We start from the raw sequence: 25,155 nt of genomic DNA on the forward strand, positions 1-25,155 counted from the left end.
CTACACAACACAACCACAGTAACACACTACACAACACAACCACAGTAACACACTACACAACACAACCACAGTAACACACTACACAACACAACCACAGTAACACACCATACAACACAACCACAGTAACACACCATATACACAACACAACCACAGTAACACACTACACAACACAACCACAGTAACACACTACACAACACAACCACAGTAACACACTACACAACACAACCACAACAACACACTACACAACACAACCACAGTAACACACTACACAACACAACCACAGTAACACACTACACAACACAACCACAGTAACACACTACACAACACAACCACAGTAACACACTACACAACACAACCACAGTAACACACTACACAACACAACCACAGTAACACACTACACAACACAACCACAGTAACACACTACACAACACAACCACAGTAACACACTACACAACACAACCACAGTAACACACTACACAACACAACCACAGTAACACACTACACAACACAACCACAGTACACAAACACAACCACAGTAACACACTACACAACACCACACCACAGTACACACACTACCACAGTAACACAACCACAGTAACACATTACACAACACAACCACAGTAACACACTACACAACACAACCACAACAACACACTACACAACACAACCACAGTAACACACTACACAACACAACCACAGTAACACACTACACAACACAACCACAGTAACACACTACACAACACAACCACAGTAACACACTACACAACACAACCACAGTAACACACTACACAACACAACCACAGTAACACACTACACAACACAACCACAGTAACACACTACACAACACAACCACAGTAACACACTACACAACACAACCACAGCAACACACTACACAACACAACCACAGTAACACACTACACAACACAACCACAGTAATACACAAGACACAACACAACCACAGTAATACACAAGACACAACACAACCACAGTAACACACTACACAACACAACCACAGTAACACACTACACAACACAACCACAACAACACACTACACAACACAACCACAGTAACACACTACACAACACAACCACAGTAACACACTACACAACACAACCACAGTAACACACTACACAACACAACCACAGTAACACACTACACAACACAACCACAGTAATACACAAGACACAACACAACCACAGTAACACACTACACAACACAACCACAGTAACACACTACACAACACAACCACAGTAACACACTACACAACACAACCACAACAACACACTACACAACACAACCACAGTAACACACTACACAACACAACCACAACAACACACTACACAACACAACCACAGTAACACACTACACAACACAACCACAGTAACACAACACAGTTGACCATGACACAGCCACAGCCACAGTAACACAACACAGTTGACCATGACACAGCCACAGTAACACAACACAGTACACAACACAACCACAGCAACACACTACACAACACAACCACAGCAACACAGTACACAACACAACCACAGTAACACATTACACAACACAACCACAGCAACACACTACACAACACAACCACAGCAACACAGTACACAACACAACCACAGTAACACACTACACAACACAACCACAGTAACACAGTACACAACACAACCACAGTAACACAGTACACAACACAACCACAGTAACACACTACACAACACAACCACAGCAACACACTACACAACACAACCACAGCAACACAGTACACAACACAACCACAGTAACACACTACACAACACAACCACAGCAACACAGTACACAACACAACCACAGCAACACAGTACACAACACAACCACAGTAACACAGTACACAACACAACCACAGCAACACACTACACAACACAACCACAGCAACACACCATACAACACAACCACAGTAACACACTACACAACACAACCACAGCAACACAGTACACAACACAACCACAGTAACACAGTACACAACACAACCACAGCAACACACTACACAACACAACCACAGCAACACACCATACAACACAACCACAGTAACACACTACACAACACAACCACAGCAACACAGTACACAACACAACCACAGTAACACAGTACACAACACAACCACAGCAACACACTACACAACACAACCACAGCAACACACCATACAACACAACCACAGTAACACACTACACAACACAACCACAGCAACACAGTACACAACACAACCACAGTAACACAGTACACAACACAACCACAGCAACACAGTACACAACACAACCACAGTAACACATTACACAACACAACCACAGCAACACAGTACACAACACAACCACAGTAACACACTACACAACACAACCACAGCAACACAGTACACAACACAACCACAGTAACACATTACACAACACAACCACAGCAACACAGTACACAACACAACCACAGCAACACAGTACACAACACAACCACAGCAACACAGTACACAACACAACCACAGCAACACAGTACACAACACAACCACAGCAACACAGTACACAACACAACCACAGCAACACAGTACACAACACAACCACAGTAACACACTACACAACACAACCACAGCAACACAGTACACAACACAACCACAGTAACACATTACACAACACAACCACAGTAACACACTACACAACACAACCACATCAACACAGTACACAACACAACCACAGCAACACAGTACACAACACAACCACAGTAACACACTACACAACACAACCACATCAACACAGTACACAACACAACCACAGTAACACAGTACACAACACAACCACAGTAACACATTACACAACACAACCACATCAACACAGTACACAACACAACCACAGTCACACACTAGACAAAACACAACCACAGTAACACATTACACAACACAACCACATCAACACAGTACACAACACAACCACAGTCACACACTAGACAAAACACAACCACAGTAACACATTACACAACACAACCACATCAACACAGTACACAACACAACCACAGTCACACACTAGACAAAACACAACCACAGTAACACATTACACAACACAACCACATCAACACAGTACACAACACAACCACAGTCACACACTAGACAAAACACAACCACAGTCACACACTAGACAAAACACAACCACAGTCACACACTAGACAAAACACAACCACAGTCACACACTAGACAAAACACAACCACAGTCACACACTAGACAAAACACAACCACAGTCACACACTAGACAAAACACAACCACAGTAACACACTACACAACACACCCACAGCAACACAACCACAGTAACACTACACAGCACAACCACAGTTCACTTACTTTATTCCCCCAGAGAAGTTTCTTCTTACGTTCTTGTTCAGCAAACTTCATGGGGTTCATGGCTGCTGGGTTATAATAGGAAGGAAGAGCGATACCTGTTTGTTTCTGTACCTCTACCATCTGGGCCTCCATGCTGCGCTTCAGCAGCTCGGCAGCTGTCAAGTCTGGGTTGGCAGCCTTCAACAGTGCTAGCTTCTGCTGGGCCTCTGTCAAAAACACCATGCATGGTAATACAGGAATGGAAACAGTATACATGGTAATACATTAATGGAAACAGTATACATGGTAATACATGAATGAAAACAGTATACATGGTAATACATGAATGAAAACAGTATACATGGTAATACATGAATGAAAACAGTATACATGGTAATACATTAATGGAAACAGTATACATGGTAATACATTAATGGAAACAGTATACATGGTAATACATTAATGGAAACAGTATACATGGTAATACATGAATGAAAACAGTATACATGGTAATACATGAATGAAAACAGTATACATGGTAATACATGAATGAAAACAGTATACATGGTAATACATTAATGGAAACAGTATACATGGTAATACATTAATGGAAACAGTATACATGGTAATACATTAATGGAAACAGTATACATGGTAATACATTAATGGAAACAGTATACAGTGGAATCTCAAATATCAAACTTAATATGTTCCAGGAGTTAGTTCTAAATTTGAAAAGTCTGAAAAGCAAAGCAATATTTCCCATAAGAAATAATGGAAATACAATAAATCCATTCCAGAAACTCAAAAATATTCACCCAAAAAATACATTTTATAGAGATTAATTATAGTTTTACATACACACAACAAATATAGTGTCCAATTACGTATTAATAAATTTAAATAAAAATACAAAATAACATTTTACTTACCTTTACTGAAGATTGTTGATGGCATTTGGAAGATAGGGAGGAGGAGAGAGGAAGTTGGGGTTAGTGTTTGGAAGGAGAATCCCCCTCCATGAGGACTTCAGGTACAGCCCTCTCTGGGGTTACTTCCCTTCTCTGTCTTTTAATGCCATTACGACCAGCTTGAGAGTCACTGGACCCCTGTCTCACAAAATCACTGTCCACAGTCCTCTGTTTCTGGTGCCTCTAAGATTTCCTTAAAATGGGACATTGTTCTGTCACTGAACTTGTTGGAAAAATGGCTTGTTTCAGCTTGCTCAGGGTGGTACTTCTCCACAAACATTTGGACATCATTCCACTTCTGTATTATTTCCTTCTTCACATCTATGGTGTTTCTCACTTTCTTTACCACAGGGGTACCACTAGCAAGTTTCTTTGGGCCCATTGTAGCTTATTTCACAGTCCCACAAGCATTAAACAATATGAAATAATCGTAAAATGTTTGAATGAGAGCTCAAGTTAGTGTTCACTCAAGCATCAACAAAATCAGACTGGCTCACAGTGCCTGTGTGGGGACGCGGACAGAGCGGGCTGCCGGACAGGTCTGGTACTCGGCGGTTCGAAAATAGGGGCAAGTTCTATTTTCGAAGAGTTCGATAAGCGATATGTTCAAAATTTGAGGTTCCACTGTACATGGTAATACACGAATGAAAACAGTATACATGATAATACATAAATATAAACAGTATACATGGTAATAAATGAATGGATTAGGGGGAAAGGCCTGAGCTAGCTACCACTTGCAGCTCACAAGACTGCCATCCCCACGAGCCCCAATGGGGTGGGGCAGATGGCAGACCAGAGGCCTAGCTTCTCCCTGCGAGCTCCATGAGGGCGGGGACTGTGGCTAGGCCGGGGGACACTTGGTCCCAAAGATGAGGGGGTATTTGTACCTCCTCCCATGGGAGACTTAGGTCTCGAGACACTCCCCAGATAGGGAGCCAAGGCCGGGTCACCACTCTTGGAAAAGACCCGGACAGGGAGAGTAACAGCGAATAAAAAAAAGAAAAAATAAAGAATGGAAACGGTATACATGGTTGGTAGGTAAGACACATAGGCAACAGTTAGGCAACTTTATTCCGAAACGTTTCGCCTACACAGTAGGCTTCTTCATTCGAATACAGAAAGTAGGCAGGAACAGTAGAGATGTGAAGACGATGTAATCAGTCCATCACCCTTGAAGTCATAGATTTGAGGTTGACTTCAAGGGTGATGGACTGATTACATTGTCTTCACATCTGTACTGTTCCTGCCTACTTTCTGTATTCAACTGAAGAAGCCTACTGTGTAGGCGAAACGTTTCGGAATAAAGTTGCCTAACTATTGCCTATGTGTCTTACCTACCAACCTGTCGGTATTGTATACCATTTTGGTATACATGGTAATACATGAATGGAAACAGTATACATGGTAATACATGAATGGAAACAGTATACATGGTAATACATTAATGGAAACAGTATACATGGTAATACATTAATGGAAACAGTATACATGGTAATACATTAATGGAAACAGTATACATGGTAATACATTAATGGAAACAGTATACATGGTAATACAGGAATGGAAATATTATATATTTTAACACTTTCAGGGACCAGACTCCAGATCTGAAAATTGCTCCAAGGGTCCAAGAATTGGAAGAAAAAAAAAACCATGAAATGGAGAATCATTTTCCTAAGGTAATAAAACCAAAGGTATGAAACTTGATGGAAAACTTATGGCAATATGCTCTCACAAAGTTAGTGGCCTTGGCAATATTTACGCATTGGTGATTTCGCCCAATTTGAGCTCTATTTTAGGCCAATTCCATTGTTCCAGTCAATTAAACTTAGTTGTTTTGCTAGTATTTCTTCCATTCTATTGATTAAGCAAAATAAACTGCCCATTTAACTACTTCAATTACCTAATAAAGTGATCAAAAGTTGGTAATTTGGCCAATTTCACATGAAATTAAAAAATTGCTAATTTAAAAATAGGGTCCAGAATAAAGAGCGAAGACATTCCTGGCACTAAAACAATATTTCCTCTGTTCATTAGTTACATTCCCGGGTCTCTCCTATATTACACTTGTTTTCCATTTTGAATTTTTATCCACACAAAAAAATAGAAGATTTACTGTTATGCAGACTACTGCATTATTGTAATAATTGTATAAAAAATGTCAGCGCATTTATGAATACTAAGTAGACCAGCCATTTGAACATGAATTGGACAAGTGACCTGATTTGTCTTCTGAAGTATTGACAAAAATCTAATATTTCTGCTACAGGTCCTCCATCACAAATCCGGCATCACTGGGACCTGTAGTGTGCGGATTACTGAGTTTGTCGGATTACAGAGTGGTTAGGTTAGAATACACTTAATAAAATTAACCAACTTGACTTACACAAAGTTCATTGAACATCGGCAAAAATCGAACATTTCCGTTACTTTGAGCTCAATTTCAAGGTACTTTTCATCATGAAAACAATCAAAATCATGTATATTTCTGTAACATATCTTCCATTCTATCAAATGAGTCCAAAAAAATGAGAATACAACCATAAAAACCATACGAAAATACAGTGGACCCCCGGTTAACAATATTTTTTCATTCCAGAAGTATGCTCAGGTGCCAGTACTGACCGAATTTGTTCCCATAAGGAATATTGTGAAGTAGATTAGTCCATTTCAGACCCCCAAACATACACGTACAAACGCACTTACATAAATACACTTACATAATTGGTCGCATTGGGAGGTGATCGTTAAGCGGGGGCCCACTGCATACTGCAAAGAGGCGGCTAATGTCTGAGAAGTGAACTCCCTTTTTATCATCCGTCTTTTTTATTTTTGTTCTACGTTAAGAAGCATCTTTCCATCATACACTGCCCAAGTTTCAATGAGACAGCCCAACAAACAATCGAGAAAAAAAAATATTTACCAAAAATCATATATGGCAAGCCCAAGCCTGGTACTGGAAATAAGTCACTGACTTTTTTGGGTTATCCTAGGTTCTCTATACATACACTGTTATGTATGATAATCTATGTAACTGTATTTGTGTATGCCTGAATAAACTTATTTACTTCCAGTCTGTCAACTGAGTACAAGAAACCGCCCATTCACTTATTTCAACTACCCAATAAAGTGGTCAGAAATTGGCAAGACTCAAGAAGAAGATTGAGACACTTATGCAACATATGGGAATCTTTATTCAGGAAACATTTCGCCACACAGTGGCTTCATCAGTCCAATACAAAGTAGAAAGGCGTAAGGAGAGGAGGAGTTTGAGGTAATCAGTCCCTCAGCCTGGAGTCGATGTGTTCAGTCCATCAATCTTGTAGAATGTACAGCATAGGGCCGTAGACGTGGCTTATATACTGTAGTGAGGTGAGGCGAAGCAGGAGGAGGTAGGGTCATAGTGGTACCATCCACTAGTCGAAGTAGATCTTCGTCCAAAGGTTGAACAAGTGTTGAAGAATTCTTTGTAACAAGATCCCATGATGCTGCAGTGTCTGACAGTTGTGATGAATGGTTTGAAAAACCGACAAGTTGAAGATTGAGACACTTATGCAACAAATGTGTGGCGAAACATTTCCTGAATAAAGATTCCCATATGTTGCATAAGTGTCTCAATCTTCAACTTGTCGGTTTTTCAAACCATTCATCACAAGACTCAAGAAATCGTAATGACACGTGGCTAACGCAACAGTCTGGAGTTTTGAGACTCTGATCGTGGGTTCTATCCCCACCCATGGTATGGTTAGAAATTGGCAATTTGGCCAATTTCACACAAATTTCAACAGATGCCAATTTCAAAATAAGGTCTAGAGTAAACAATGCAGACCTCCCTGGCACTAAAATAACATTTTCTCTGTTCATTAGTCACGGCTACAAGCCCCTCTTACCATTTGGAATTTTTATTCACAAAAAAAATAGAAGATTTATTGTTATGCAGACTGCTGCATTATTGTAATAATTGTATTGTATTTTATTTATTTATTTTTTTTTTTTATGTCTTCGCAAACAGTACACTGAGATTGTGTATTTACAATAGTGGGTTGCAATGCAAAGAGAGCCTCTATTATGCCTGGCATTATGGGCCAACTTAACATTATTGGCTTACAGTCTACTTAATACTAAGGAGTAGTATATCATAATTGTACAGTAGGAAAGTAATTATTTCATAGTTGTACAGTAGAATATTAATTATAAATGAATCAAAATTTGTATAATACAAAGATTTACGTATTTATATTCTAAAATGCTTTTGTGAAAAACAATGATTCAATTATATTCCTGTCAACAATGGATAAAAGGTTCAAAGTGATTGTTTCAGTTATGATGTGGGAGTACATAGGTGAGTATGTGTGTACTGAGTATTTAGCATTTAGTCTAGGGTGATTAAGTGACTTTTGAGAAGAGTCTTAAACTGATTTTCAGACTGGGTTACTTTAATATCTTATGGTAATGAATTCCATATTTTGTTTGGGGCCCTTTATGTGCATAGAGTTTTTACAGTGTGATATGGACACGAGGTATATCATACAGATCTGTGTCTTGTGGTCATGTGTCCTGTTTAGGTTAGTGAGGAGAAGTTTGAGTGGAGGTTTATGTTTGCATGTATTGTTCTGTGTATGTAGTAGGCACATGAATAAGTATGGATGTTCTTAATGGTGAGCAGATTCAGACTTTTGAAAATTGGTGGAGTATGCTGGCGGGAGTGGGAATTTGTTATCATTCTTACTGTCAGCCCATTCTTGACGCCGTATTGGAATTTGGACTGGCAGGTGGACAGGTATTGGACGGTGACGTCATTTGTTTACTCTTGAGCTTCGCTAAAGAATAGAACATTTTCACTACTGTGAGCGCAATTTCAAGGTGCTTTTCGTCATGAAAGCAATCAAAATCATATCTATTTCTGTAATATATCTTTCATTCTATCAAATGAGACCGAAAAAATGAGAATATAACCATAAAAACCATACAAACAATACAAAAATATACTGCTAAGCGGCCGCTAATGGCTGAGAAGTGAACTCCGCTATTTATGGTCTGATTTCTTTCATTTTTGGTGTACGTTAAGAAGTATCTTTCCATCATACATTGCCCAAGTTTCAGTAAGATAACCCAACAAACAACTGAGAAAATACTAATAATAATAATATCTTTATTTGCTACACATACAAGTACAAGGTATACAGGCCTAGATGACAACAGCGACATACTACTATGTATATAGAAAGCCATTTGTTATGCAGAGTATTTCAAGAAAATTAGGTCAGTGTCCCAGGATAACACCCACACTAGTCGGCTAACACCCAGGTACCCATTTACTGATGGGTAAACATAGAAAACAGGTGTAAAGAAACACGCCTAATGTTTCTACCCTGGCTGGGAATCAATTTTTTTTTTTATTATCACACTGGCCGATTCCCACCAAGGCAGGGTGGCCCGAAAAAGAAACTTTCACCATCATTCACTCCATCACTGTCTTGCCAGAAGGGTGCTTTACACTACAGTTTTTAAACTGCAACATTAACACCCCTCCTTCAGAGTGCAGGCACTGTACTTCCCATCTCCAGGACTCAAGTCCGGCCTGCCGGTTTCCCTGAATCCCTTCATAAATGTTACTTTGCTCACACTCCAACAGCACGTCAAGTATTAAAAACCATTTGTCTCCATTCACTCCTGTCAAACACACTCACGCATTCCTGCTGGAAGTCCAAGCCCCTCGCACATAAAACCTCTTTTACCCCCTCCCTCCAACCTTTCCTAGGCTGACCCCCTACCCCGCCTTCCTTCCACTACAGACTGATACACTCTTGAAGTCACTCTGTTTCGCTCCATTCTCTCTACATGTCCGAACCACCTCAACAACCCTTCCTCAGCCCTCTGGACAACAGTTTTGGTAATCCCGCACCTCCTCCTAACTTCCAAACTAAGAATTCTCTGCATTATATTCACACCACACATTGCCCTCAGACATGACATCTCCACTGCCTCCAGCCTTCTCCTCGTTGCAACATTCATCACCCATGCTTCACACTCAAATAAGAGCGTTGGTAAAACTATACTCTCATACATTCCCCTCTTTGCCTCCAAGGACAAAGTTCTTTGTCTCCACAGACTCCTAAGTGCACCACTCACCCTTTTCCCCTCATCAATTCTATGATTCACCTCATCTTTCATAGACCCATCCGCTGACACGTCCACTCCCAAATATCTGAATACATTCACCTCCTCCATACTCTCTCCCTCCAATCTGATATTCAATCTTTCATCGCCTAATCTTTTTGTTATCCTCATATCCTTACTCTTTCCTGTATTCACTTTTAATTTTCTTCTTTTGCACACCCTACCAAATTCATCCACCAATCTCTGCAACTTCTCTTCAGGATCTCCCAAGAGCACAGTGTCATCAGCAAAGAGCAACTGTGACAACTCCCACTTTATGTGTGATTCCTTATCTTTTAACTCCACGCCTCTTGCCAAGACCCTCGCATTTACTTCTCTTACAACCCCATCTATAAATATATTAAACAACCACGGTGACATCACACATCCTTGTCTAAGGCCTACTTTTACTGGGAAATAATTTCCCTCTTTCCTACATACTCTAACTTGAGCCTCACTATCCTCGTAAAAACTCTTCACTGCTTTCAGTAACCTACCTCCTACACCATACACCTGCAACATCTGCCACATTGCCCCCCTCTCCACTCTGTCATACTTTTTCTTTTTTTTTTTTTTCAACAAGTCGGTCGTCTCCCACCGAGGGAGCGTGACCCAAAAAAAAAGAAAGAAAATCCCCAAAAAGAAAATACTTTCATCATCATTCAACACTTTCACCACACTCACACATTATCACTGCTTTTGCAGAGGTGCTCAGAATACAACAGTTTAGAAGCATATACGTATAGAGATACACAACATATCCCTCCAAACTGCCAATATCCCAAACCCCTCCTTTAAAGTGCAGGCATTGTACTTCCCATTTCCAGGACTCAAGTCCGACTATATGAAAATAACCGGTTTCCCTGAATCCCTTCACTCACTAAATATTATCCTGCTCACACTCCAACAGATCGTCAGGTCCCAAGTATCATTCGTCTCCATTCACTCCTATCTAACACGCTCATGCACGCTTGCTGGAAGTCCAAGCCCCTCACCCACAAAACCTCCTTTACCCCCTCTTTCCAACCCTTTCGAGGACGACCCCTACCCCTCTTTCCTTCCCCTATAGATTTATATGCTTTCCATGTCATTCTACTTTGATCCATTCTCTCTAAATGACCAAACCACCTCAACAACCCCTCTTCTGCCCTCTGACTAATGCTTTTATTAACTCCACACCTTCTCCTAATTTCCACACTCCGAATTTTCTGCATAATATTTACACCACACATTGCCTTTAGACAGGACATCTCCACTGCCTCCAACCGTCTCCTCGCTGCTGCATTTACTCTGTCATACACCTTTTCCAAATCCATAAATGCCATAAAGACCTCTTTAGCCTTATCTAAATACTGTTCACTTATATGTTTCACTGTAAACACCTGGTCCACACACCCCCTACCTTTCCTAAAGCCTCCTTGTTCATCTGCTATCCTATTCTCAGTCTTACTCTTAATTCTTTCAATAATAACTCTACCATACACTTTACCAGGTATACTCAACAGACTTATCCCCCTATAATTTTTGCACTCTCTCTTGTCCCCTTTGCCTTTATACAAAGGAACTATGCATGCTCTCTGCCAATCCCTAGGTACCTTACCCTCTTCCATACATTTATTAAATAATTGCACCAACCACTCCAAAACTATATCCCCACCTGCTTTTAACATTTCTATCTTTATCCCATCAATCCCGGCTACCTTACCCCCTTCCATTTTACCTACTGCCTCACGAACTTCCCCCACACTTACAACTGGCTCTCTCTCACTCCTACAAGATGTTATTCCTCCTTGCCCTATACACGAAATCACAGCTTCCCTATCTTCATCAACATTTAACAATTCCTCAAAATATTCCCTCCATCTACCCAATACCTCTAACTCTCCATTTAATAACTCTCCTCTCCTATTTTTAACTGACAAATCCATTTGTTCTCTAGGCTTCCTTAACTTGTTAATCTCACTCCAAAACTTTTTCTTATTTTCAACGAATATTTACCAAAAATCATGTATGGCTAACCCAAGCCAGGTACTAGAAATAAGCCACGTTGACTTTTTTGGGTTATCCTAGGTTCTCTACACACGTGCTGCTATGTGTGATAATCTATATAGAGAAAATAACTTTTTTGCTTCAGGTTTATGGTGCAGTACGAGTGTATATCACAGTTAGCCCTGTGCTATACTCCGTTTTCTCTAAGATAAGCCCCCAAGACAGGGATAGGAAGAGGATATGGTATTTGTATACCATATCTTCTTCATACCTCCATCAAACTGCTCGGTGTTATGCCAAATATTATTTATTCTGGAGTATTTAACATGTTTTATGTTACTTATATTGTTTATTATGTCATATTAGATAAATTGTGATAGGCAATAAGCTGTAGTGTTGATATTAGCATAATAATAAAGCATATTCTCCTGCATCATGATACTGAGCTCAACCAACAGTGGCTTCAAAACCACCTTATCTTTAATGGATAATGTACTGTGTAGGTGCTTTACATAATGAGAAGCATTTCTATATTCATTGGAACCATGGCTAGGGCTAAAAGCAAGCAGGTTATAACAATAAATGGGGAAAAGAAATTGGAGTGACTTATGCAGCAAGTAGCGCCACCAAACAGTACCAGCAGGTTGGTGTGGCGACCCTGGAAATTTGAAATTATGCTAGCCAAAATTAGTGCCGAATAACTGAAGGAACCGAATAACTGATTGCCGGATTTGTGATGGCGGACCTGTACTTTGAGCTCAATATCAATCCAGAAACCACTCAAAATCATCTCTATTTCTGTAAGATATCTTCCATTGTATCAAATGATACCAAGAAACTGAGACTGCAACGCCATCTGAAAATACACTGCAATCCAGTTATTTTAAACCAAATACACTGTCACAGTTTTTTTCCCATCATGCACTGTGTGGGGCAGGAATATTTTAGAAGGTGCACACTCACCATATATGGTGCACACTCAGCTCACTCAGGTGAGCTCACAGCTTATCTGAATGAGCTCGTCATGTAGTACTATGGCACGGACCACGAGGTCATCACGTAATACTATGGCATGGACTTGGAAAGGGCTAATACATGAATGAATGCTTGTGTTGCGAACAATGACGAAAGGTGAAAAACATCATAAGAGAAAAATGAAGCAAAAGTAAGAGCATTTTTTCAACACATCAGCCATCTCCCACTAAGGCAGGGTGACCCAAAAAGGAAGAAACTTTCACCATCACTCACTCCATCATTCTCTTGCCAGAGGGACACTAGTACAACAGTTCAAAACTACAATTATCCCCAGCCCTACTTCAGAGTGCAGGTCCTCTGAAGGGGTCATACAGTACCCTGGAGGTAATCACTCTCACCTATGCTCTTCAGAGGCCTCACTTTAGTCTCTCATCGTGTGAATCCGATGAAGAGGATTTCCCACAACAAAATACATTCATTTCTTATAAATTTCGCTTTTGTGTCAAAATGTCTGCTCAACTTTCACTACGCATGAACACTTATTTATTTTAATAATTTATTATCTAAGTTTTGAAGAATCATTTGTGGTTGAAGACATTTAAATAATTTAAAGGAATTCAATCAAGAACCATTTACCTGGAGATACCTGGAGAGGGTTTGGGGGGGTCAACACCCCCATGGCCCAGTCTGAGACCAGTGATTTGCAATACTAACACTAGAGTACTAACAAGTTTCATGCTAGGTAGAGTACTATGGCTGAAGATCATCCTCCAACTGAGAGTGGCAATAATAACACGAGTACTAACAAGTTTCACACTGCTAGATGTAAGAGTTTAGTTTATGTTAGGTTACTGTGGTGCTGTCGGCTGGTTACACACAAACCTAGCTCAATACGCATTACCAGAAAATAACATGGCGTAAAATATAAAATCCTGTAGTCATGCATGTTAGATTTAGTGGAATTCAACAAACAGTCAATCACAGAATACTGAACACTCTAACTGAATGCACCAATTAGAGAAAAGATTAACAGATGACCCTTAATTAGACTCAGTTGGCCCAAAAGTGTGACATACTATATGGCTTTAAAACCCAAATTACTGGTGTAAATCAAAAAATCTAGATTTCCTGTTCCATACACAAATAAGACTGAGGAACTTATAAAATTTGTAAACCAAAGAAATAAAGAACAGAGCACATATGTGCTCACAAGTGTGCATTCATGCATATACATCTGTCCACTTGAATGAACCCCTTGCTAAAAAAAACAATTATGCGCTTTGAAAGCACGTTCTTCTATACAATATTGATTTCCAAACTAAATATGAACTGGAATCACATAAAAATAATGAGAAAGTTAATAAATAACAGCTACATCCCCTGGATACCTGTGTTAACCCTTTCACTGTTTGTCACGTAGAACTACGTCACTTAGGTCAGGGTCTATCACATAATTCTATGTTATGAGCTCAGCTCACTCAGATAAGCTTTGAGAAGTAAATTTTGGTTTAGATATAAGAGAATGGATCTGTATGGCAAGTGTGCACTATATAAAAAAAAACTCCTGCCCCACACAATGCATGATGGATAAAACATAACTGATGTTTTTTTAACACATCGGTTGTTTCGTACCAAGGCAGGGTGACCCAAATAAGAAAACTATACAGTTTTTCTTCTTTTTACATTTAGTAATTTATGCAGGAGAAAGGGTTACTAGCCCCTTGCTCCCGGCATTTTAGTCGCCTCTTACAACATGCATGGCTTACGGAGGAAGAATTCTTCTCCACTTCCCCATGGATATTTTGAGTTATGTATTTATCACTCACCTTTCCTGATGTCCATTGGTCTCTTTCTCTCACGACTGCGACTGCGTCGACGTCTGTCCCGTGACCTCGACCTTGACCTGCAAAATTACATCCATTAGAAAGTGTGCTAAACCAGCAGTGGTTTAGGGATGAGCCCGTTAGGACTACAACACTCCCAACACTCTTGTAATGATACTAATGATTATGTTAAATAACATTACCGTAGTGATGTTTACAAAGAATATTAAACAATTTTTGGGGGGCATTACTGGAGGTGCCATGAACACAACTATTGTTCAGATATGTTCTTCACTCAGTGTGAGGTTATATAAAGTTAAGTGTTGATATTCACAACATAACCTACATGTTAAATGAGGTTTTACTGTATATAACACGCCTAGATATACCTGTGACCAGTTATGAGTTTTTCTGTACCGATAGATCACCAGCAGTTACTGACCTGCCATTGACCTGCAGTTAACCTGCTGCTGACCTGCTCTTCCAACAATAAACAAATTCAACGCTTCTCTTTCCACTGATCTATTAATTCTTTTAAAGTCACAATAAATTCTGTGTATTTTTTATTTTTATTTTATATACACATCGGCAATTTCCCACCAAGGCAGGGAATTATATTCACGAAAAAGCACTAAACCCGTAAGAGTCCTGTGGCACCAAGGGGAATGGAATGCACTGCACAGGGGTAACATGGTTTAATCCAAGGACGGAGAGGTGTACTACTTTCATGAATCAAGAGCCAGTCACTATCATAACAAGTCGTACTAACCTGTAATCTCTGGACCTGCTGGAGCATGGCTTGCATCTGTCTTGGGACTTTACCTGTAGTCTCTGGACCTGCTTTATTCTTGGGACCTTACCTGTAGTCTCTGGACCTGTCTTACTCTTGGGACCTTACCTGTAGTCTCTGGACCTGTCTTACTCATGGGACCTTACCTGTAGTCTCTGGACCTGCCTTACTCTTGAGACCTTACTTGTAGTCTCTAGACTTGCCCTACTCTTGGGACCTTACCTGTAGTCTCTGGACCTGCTGGAGCATGACCTGCCTCTCTCTATTGGCCCTACCTGTTGTCTCTGAACTGGGAGCATGACCTGCATTTCTTGGGACCTTACCTGTAGTCTCTGGACCTGAAATGTCACCTGTCTCTCTCTCTCTCTCTTTGGACCTTATTTGAAGTCTCTGAACCTGAAGCATGACCTGCCTCTTTCCTCGGGACATTACCTGCGGTCTCTGGACCTGGAGCGTGACCTGCGTCTCTCTCGTGACCTGGACCGAGAGCGAGAGCGTCTGCTGCGCCGGTCTTCATCCCGACGCTTACGGTCGTCGTCGCGACTTCTCCGACCTTCTCTGCTCTCCCGACCTCGACCGCTGTGTCCTGCGGCGCCAAAATTATGTGATGTACACCAACACTTGAGCTACAAGACCATCTCTGGCCAAGGCAGGGCAACTCAGAGAAGAAAACACAGTCACCATCATTTAGTCATTAGCTTCCTAGAAGTGACAACGCTCTAGGAGTACCCTCAATTTTTTTTTTACAAGAAATGAGTAATATTTTTGAGACCCATATTATATTGATGTGGTAACTAAGTTTGATCCTAGGAAGGGGAGTGCAGATTTAAATTTCTTGGATCATTAACACTACAACACCATCTCTCCCTCAAGGGAAAAAAATAGTATAAAGTTTTAACAATGTCATTTATTAAAGTCTAAGCTGTCAATACATAATTAGTCCTTCCCAGGTAAATATAAGGATAGGGAAGAGTTAAACCTGTAAGGGTCATACAGTGACCAGGGAAGAGTCATCAGGGTAGAAAGATAATTGTAAAAATATTTCTAGGACATACAAGGAATAAACATACAATACAGTAGGGCCCCACTTGAACGGCAGGTTAGGTTCCAGGCTACTGCTGGAAAGGAGACATTGCCGGAAAGCAGAACACCATTTTTTCCACTTGTAAATGCATATAAATGTCAGTTAACAAGTTTACACTAACATATATTAAGTTAGCAATAGAATTAGGCATTAACCCTTTGACTGTTTTGGTCGTATAAAGTATACGTGTTACGAGGTACCGTGTTTGACGTACAGTGGACCCCCGCTTTACGATCACCTCCAAATGCGACCAATTATGTAAGTGTATTTATGTAAGTGCGTTTGTACGTGTATGTTTGGGGGTCTGAAATGGACTAATCTAATTCACAATATTCCTTAGGGGAACAAATTCGGTCAGTACTGGCACCTGAACATACTTCTGGAATGAAAAAATATCGTAAACCGGGGGTCCACTGTATATATACTCACATATTCTAGCGGCTTCAAATCAAGCAAGAGAAAGCTGGTAGGCTCGCATGTGAGAGAATGGGTCTGTGTTTTCAGTGTGCACCATATAAAAAAAATCCTGGAGCACGCAGTGCATAATGAGAAAAGAAAAAAAACGACCGTTTTTTTTAATTAAAATGCCGACTTTGTGGTCTATTTTCGTATAGTATGTATTTATGGTTGTATTCTCATTTTCTTGGTCTCATTTGATAGAATGGAAAACATATTATACAAATAGAGGTGATTTTGATTGGTTTTACTATAAAAAGAACCTTGAAATGGAGCTCAAAGTAGGGGAAATGTTTGATTTTTGCCGATGTTCAAAAGTAAACAAACTGTGGAGAAGTTTTCTCCAGGAGGGGGGTATCAGCCCCTTTCAGCCCTGAGGGGCCCAGCCCTCTCAGAAGGGGCAAATATCTTGTTTACTGCTACAGCGAGTAACTGATCGCAGATGCAGTACGAGTATGCGACGTGGTCAAGCGACCGCCGCTCCTTGCAGTCCAGTGTTGCAGAGTGTATTTTAATAAGAGACAGTACATCTCTTACCTTAGCAGGACAATTAAGGAAAATCCTGCTCCCACTTTATTACCATGGTAGAGATAGTGTATATTGTTGTCTACGCTTAAGACAGCAAGAATCAAACATTCTGCTTTGCTTCATCGAGGAAGTGGCAAGGAAGCAAAAGTACTAGGTCAGCTTTTCCTTTGTGCTGGGGGCAGTGACGGCGTGGGGCGTTGTGGCATCTTCAGATTACTTTTGACTCTACTGAGAGTGACACTGACGCCAGGATAACCAACAAAGAATGATCTGTGCGTTAGTGTGAACAAAGTGTCTCATAAAACAATAAACACTTAAGAGAAGTGTGATCAGCTTCTTTAGTGATAAGATTGTGAACAATAAAGACAAATCTTGTGGAACATAGTGTACCAGTGTGCGTATTCCTAGACTATGGAAGACATGGACATCCAAGGACACTTCAGCGTCTATCAAGTCACCGATACCTGTCGAAGGTGTGAAGAACACCATAGCTCACGCTACAAGAGCAAGGTAGGTTACGAATTTCTTGTAGTACGGGGGACTGCGCAGTTCTTGAGTCGCAAGGAGTTTGTAATCAACCTATAGTCGGCAGTTAGGTGCGGACTTTTGAGTCCACACAAGTAAGTTTGTCAGCCATCAGTGAATGAAATATGCTGACATAACACCCCCTAGGGGTAATTTATTGTTTACATAATATGACTCATTCCAGCCCGTTGAGAGATGATCATGACAACAATTCAAGACCTCATCTGCAGGGGAGGCTGTGTAGACGATTTGCTGTCTTTCATCAGCTAAGTGTTCCCTATATTTAAAAATTATAAATTATATCTTAGTTGGTAAAGCCATTTCTCAACATTTTGGTCATGCTCGAACCGGATAAAGGCCACACTGTGGTCCAAATATGTTGTACTACAGTGTACAAATAACCTACGAGCCAAGGTCCTTCGAAAAAAGCTGTAAAACTAGTGTTTTACAATATAAATCAGTGTGAGGGAAAAGTTCAATAGATAGGAGTAGCGAGGGAGTATATAGTAACAATAGTTTCATTGCCGGCTACTTGTTAAGGTAGGGTAAGTCCAGCTCCCGCTATTTCCCCCCCCCTTTTTCCCCCTCCCCGAAAGTGATAGTTTGATTGCCGGCTGCTTGTTAAGGTAGGGTCAGTCTAGCTCCTGCTATCCCTTCCCCTACCTCTCCCCCCCCCCCCGAAAGGTGACATGTGGGGCTCCGGTCAAACAGTAAATCACTCGACTCACAGCTCCCAACACTACTGTAAGTACATGCCTGCTCATATTCTAGTGGACTTATTGGTTGAAAGCTTCACTTTTGACCAATAATTAACTTAGTCCTTTCAGTCTTGATAGATTAAAATGTTTTAATAATCACCACATCTTTTAGGTATTGTACTTATCATGGAGAGTGATTTCTTAAGCAGTGGGTAATCTGTCTCTCTTTACACCTTGAAAGGACAGAGAGGGTCACCTGCTAATCAACGAGTAGAATTGAAGGAGACGGACTAACGTTCTGAGACGTCCCAAATTCTGATCCACTTACCTGTTTGTGTATGCAAGTAGCAGGATATAACCCCTCATCATTGCAGTGGAAAAAAAACCTGCTTTCCTGTCATCTGAACGGATTATTGACGGCTAGAAAATCTGTGAAGAACGAGCCGGTGGGTTGTCATCAACACCTGAGACCCCCCCCAATCATCGGCAACGGCTACGATTTCAACAACACGCAGTGTCACCAACACCAGACACCCAAGTTTTATATATATATATATTAGCGTTGAATTCAGATATCATTTATATTTTTCATTTTCTTTAAGGTAGGATTAATATTTCATATTTAAGTGTTTTATATTTTAAATTTTCTAAATAATAAAGTGTAGTAGGTAGTAGGTTGGTATAGGTAGTAGGTTGGTAGACAGCAACCACCCAGGGAAGTACTACCGTCCTGCCAGATGACTGTGAAACAGAAACCTGTAACTGTTTTGCATGATGGTAGGATTGCTGGTTTCTTTTTCTGTCTCATAAACACGCTAGATAACAGGGATATCTTGCTACTCCTACTTACACTTTGGTCACACTTCACAGACACGCACATGCATATATATATACATACATCTAGGTTTTTCTCCTTTTTCTAAATAGCTCTTGTTCTTCTTTATTTCTTCTATTGTCCATGGGGAAGTGGAAAAGAATCTTTCCTCCGTAAGCCATGCGTGTCGTATGAGGCGACTAAAATGCCGGGAGCAATGGGCTAGTAACCCCTTCTCCTGTAGACATTTACTAAAAAAGAGAAGAAGAAAAACTATATAAAACTGGGATGCTTGAATGTGTGTGGATGTAGTGCGGATGACAAGAAACAGATGATTGCTGATGTTATGAATGAAAAGAAGTTGGATGTCCTGGCCCTAAGCGAAACAAAGCTGAAGGGGGTAGGGGAGTTTCAGTGGGGGGAAATAAATGGGATTAAATCTGGAGTATCTGAGAGAGTTAGAGCAAAGGAAGGGGTAGCAGTAATGTTGAATGATCAGTTATGGAAGGAGAAAAGAGAATATGAATGTGTAAATTCAAGAATTATGTGGATTAAAGTAAAGGTTGGATGCGAGAAGTGGGTCATAATAAGCGTGTATGCACCTGGAGAAGAGAGGAATGCAGAGGAGAGAGAGAGATTTTGGGAGATGTTAAGTGAATGTACAGGAGCCTTTGAACCAAGTGAGAGAGTAATTGTGGTAGGGGACCTGAATGCTAAAGTAGGAGAAACTTTTAGAGAGGGTGTGGTAGGTAAGTTTGGGGTGCCAGGTGTAAATGATAATGGGAGCCCTTTGATTGAACTTTGTATAGAAAGGGGTTTAGTTATAGGTAATACATATTTTAAGAAAAAGAGGATAAATAAGTATACAAGATATGATGTAGGACAAAATGACAGTAGTTTGTTGGATTATGTATTGGTAGATAAAAGACTGTTGAGTAGACTTCAGGATGTACATGTTTATAGAGGGGCCACAGATATATCAGATCACTTTCTAGTTGTAGCTACACTGAGAGTAAAAGGTAGATGGGATACAAGGAGAATAGTATTACATAGTATTATACAGTGGTCCCCCGTTTTTCGTAATTAATCCGTTCCTGGAGGAGCTACTATAAACAAAATTTACGATTTGCGAATCAATTTTCCCCATAAGAAATAATGTAAATACAATTAATCCGTTCCTGACACCCAGAAGTATTAAAACAAAAATTTTTTTTACATGAAATATGCATGTAGTACATAAACAATACAATGGGAAATGATGAATGAAACATTAACAGCATAACATTTACTTTTATTGGAGATTCTTCTTAGTGTATGGGAGACTGGAGGAGGAGAGAGAGTGGATTGTTTATAGTTTGGAAGGGGAATCCCCTTCCAGCAACACCTCAGGTACCAATTGCTTTTCTGGGGTTGCTTCTCTTCTCTGTTTCTTAATGCCACTAGGACCACCTTGAGAGTCACTGAAGTCCTGTCTCGCAAAACAACTGTGGAGAGAGCTCTGTTTCTGGCGTCTCTTTAACACTTCCCTAAAATGGCCCAAGACTTTGTCACTGTACATGTTGCCAACATGCCTTGCAACAACCTTGTTAGGGTGATGTTTCTCCATAAATCTTTCCATCTTACCCCACATTGCAAAAAATCTCCTTAATTTCTGAAGAAGGCACCTTCTTCCATCTCTCTTCCTCCTCCTCTGCAGCAAGATTCTGAGCTGCTATCTGTTGCTCTTCCTGCTGAAGCTCTTGCAGCTCCCCAGTGGTGAGTTCTTCATTGTGGTCTTCCACCAATTCTTCCACATCCTCCAAACTCACATCCAACCCCATGGAACTCCCCAGTGCCACAATTGATTTTACAACAGACATAGGCTCATCAGGGTCAGTCCCAAACCCTTCAAAATCCCTCTTGTCGACACAATCTGGCCACAATTTTCTCCAGGCAGAGTTTGAAGTCCTGGTAGTCACTACCTCCCAAGCCATACCTATAAGGGTTATGCAATGGAGGATGCTGAAGTGTTCTCTCCAAAATTCCCTTAGGGTCAAGTGAGTGTCTGTGGTCACAGTCAAGCACCTGTGAAACATTGCTTTTGTGTAGAGTTTTTTAAAGTTTGCAGTGACCTGCTGGTCCATGGGCTGGAGGAGAGGAGTGGTATTCGGGGGCAAGAACTTTACTGTGATGAACCCAAACTCCTCGAAAATTAGGTCATCCAAGTTTGGAGGATGAGCAGGTGCATTGTCCATTACTAGCAGGCACTTGAAATCCAATTTCTTTTCCAGGAGATACTCCTTCACACTAGGGCCAAACACTTCATTGAACCACTCGACGAAAATTTCCCTCGTGACCCATGCCTTACTATCAGATTTCCAAAACACACACAATTTACTCTTCATAACATTGTTTTTCCTGAACACTCTGGGATTTTCTGAATGTTACACTAGTAATGGCTTCACTTTGAAATCCCCACTAGCATTAGCACAGAACATTAGCATCAGCCTGTCTTTCATAGGCTTGTGTCCTGGCATTGCCTTTTCCTCTTTGGCATTTTCTTCCAAAAGAGGCCTGTTTCGTCACAATTGAACACTTGTTCAGGTTTCAGTCCTTCAGCCTCTATGTACTCCTGGAATTCATGCACATATTTTTCAGCTGCCTTGTGGTCCGAACTGGCAGCCTCACCATGCCTTACCACACTGTGTATGCCAGTACGGTTCTTAAATCTCTCAAACCAGCCTTTGCTGGCCTTAAATTCACTCACATCACCACTAGTTGCAGCCAACTTCTTTACCAAATCGTCACGCAACTGCCTAGCCTTTTCACAAATAATCAAAGTCATAAGAGTATCTCCTGCTAATTGTTTCTCATTTATCCACACCAATAATAACTTCTCAACCTCTTCCAGTACTGGTGATCTCATTTTTGTCAGCATAGTTACTTCCTTTGCAACAACAGCATCCTTGATTTCCTTTTTCTTGGCCACTATGGAACATAAGGTTGTGTAGGGTTTCTCATACATCCTGGCCAGTTCGGCCACACTTGTACCACTTTCATATTGTTCAGTGATGGTTTTCTTAAATTCAATCGTATTTCTCACCTTCTTTACCACAGGCTTGGCACTAGGAGCTTTCTTTAGAGCCATGGTAGCTTATTTAATACTTGCAAGCACTAAAATAAATGGAATATTATGAAATATTTTGCTGGAGCACGTGAGGGGACCTTCGCTCACTGGTAAACAATGCCAGACTGGCTGCCGCCACGGCTCACGCCGTGGGTACGCGTCCCGGACGAACTACGACTCGTGAGTCAACCTATGAAAAGCGAGCCCATGTTTATACGAAAATATCCCTATGACTGGCGAAATTTACGATTGCCGAGAACTACGAAAAGCGAGGGACCACTGTATTATTATTATATTACATATAATTATTATTATGTATTATCATTATTATTAGTATATAAGTCTGTATCATTATTATTAATTTAGGGACCTGGAGCACAGATCCAATTCCCTAGATCAAGAGACCCTCACCACATATCTTTATACATATACACTTCTAAGCTGTTGTGTTCTAAGCACCTCTGCAAAAACAGTGATTATGTGTGAGTGAGGTGAAAGTGTTGAATGATGATGAAAGTATTTTCTTTTTGGGGATTTTCTTTCTTTTTGGGTCACCCTGCCTCGGTGGGAGACGGCCGACTTGTTGAAAAAACAAAAAAATTATCATCATTATTAATATGGTGTCCTCAAGACTAATAAGACATTTTTAGTGATTTTAATGTGTACCTGCAAGCCAGCACAGTGTTTAAGTTTATTTTGGTACAGGTACACAAATGTGGAAATGGTGGGAAACAGCCAACGTTAAAAAAAAAAAAATACGGATATATAAAACATGAAATAACTTTAAAACACTTGAAATTTTTGAAAGTTTCCAGACATAATGGAGAGACACGGAGCTCAAGGAAAATGTTAACAAATTGGTAGGTGGAGCTGTATAGTGAGTTTTGGTTATAATTTGAAATGTCCGTATTAGCGGAATGCCATAATGCGGGGCCCTACTGCATAGAGACTACATAAACAATTGGAAAATGAAACAGAATTCTTACTCCGTAAGCCATGCGTGTCGTAAGAGACGACTAAAATGCAAGGATCAAGGGGCTAGTTACCTCTTCTGTATACATTACTAAATTTAAAAAGAAAATCTTTCATTTTTCTTTTTAACCCTTTCAGGGTCCGTCCCGTAGATCTACGGCTTTACGTTCAGGGTCCAAACCGTAGATCTACGCCATGAGCTCAGCTCACTCTGATAAACTGTGAGTGGTACATTTGGGCCTAGATATGAGAGAATACATCTATGTGGTATGTGTGCACCACATAAAACAGATCCTGCAGCACACTGTGTATAATGAGAGAAAAAAAATGAAATCATGATTTTTCGATTAAAACAGCAACTTTGCAGTGTTTTTTCGTATGTTTTTTATAGTTGTATTTGCGATTTCTTGGTCTCATTTGATAGAATGGAAGACATATTACAGAAATAGAGATGATTTTGATTGGTTTTAGCATTGGAAATGGCTTGAAACTGAGCTCAAAGTAGCGGAAATGTTAAATTTTTGCCGATATTCAAGAGTAAACAAACGACCTCACACGTCTAATACACGTCAGCTGGTGGGTCTAATATACATTCACAAATATGGTGATGATATTTATACAATTATTACAGTATTGCATAACAGTAAATCTTCTATTTTTTGGTGTGAATAAAAATTCATTATGTGAATAAAAAATCAAAATGGAATTTATTTGTAAAGCCTCAAAACATAACTAATGAACAGAGGAAATGTTAGTTTAGTGCCAGGAATGCCTACATTGTTCATTCTGGACCCTATTTTGAAATTGGAATATTTTGAACTTTGTGTTAAATTGGCCAAATTAACAATTTCCGATCACTTTATTTTGTAGTTGAAACAGTTGACTTGACGATTTCTTGTGCTCAATCGATAGAATAGAAGTAATACTAGTGAAATAGC

The 25,155-nt window shown here is 40.2% G+C and overlaps 1 protein-coding gene across 8 annotated transcripts in view; it reads right to left on the bottom strand.

The window, feature by feature from the left end:
• Positions 1–25,155, bottom strand: part of LOC128694175 (arginine/serine-rich coiled-coil protein 2) — a 203,568-nt gene that overhangs the window by 65,277 nt on the left and 113,136 nt on the right. For all 8 annotated transcript variants that reach the window (XM_070093825.1, XM_070093822.1, XM_070093826.1 and 5 more), the window contains 3 exons: positions 16,467–16,620; positions 15,248–15,324; positions 3,346–3,551 (listed from right to left, as the gene is read on the bottom strand). In XM_070093825.1, coding sequence (XP_069949926.1) covers positions 3,346–3,551; positions 15,248–15,324; positions 16,467–16,620 — 437 coding nt within the window. The remainder of the gene's footprint in view (positions 1–3,345; positions 3,552–15,247; positions 15,325–16,466; positions 16,621–25,155) is intronic.

Source organism: Cherax quadricarinatus, chromosome 43 (assembly GCF_038502225.1).
Source record: "Cherax quadricarinatus isolate ZL_2023a chromosome 43, ASM3850222v1, whole genome shotgun sequence".
Classification (NCBI taxonomy): domain Eukaryota; kingdom Metazoa; phylum Arthropoda; class Malacostraca; order Decapoda; family Parastacidae; genus Cherax; species Cherax quadricarinatus.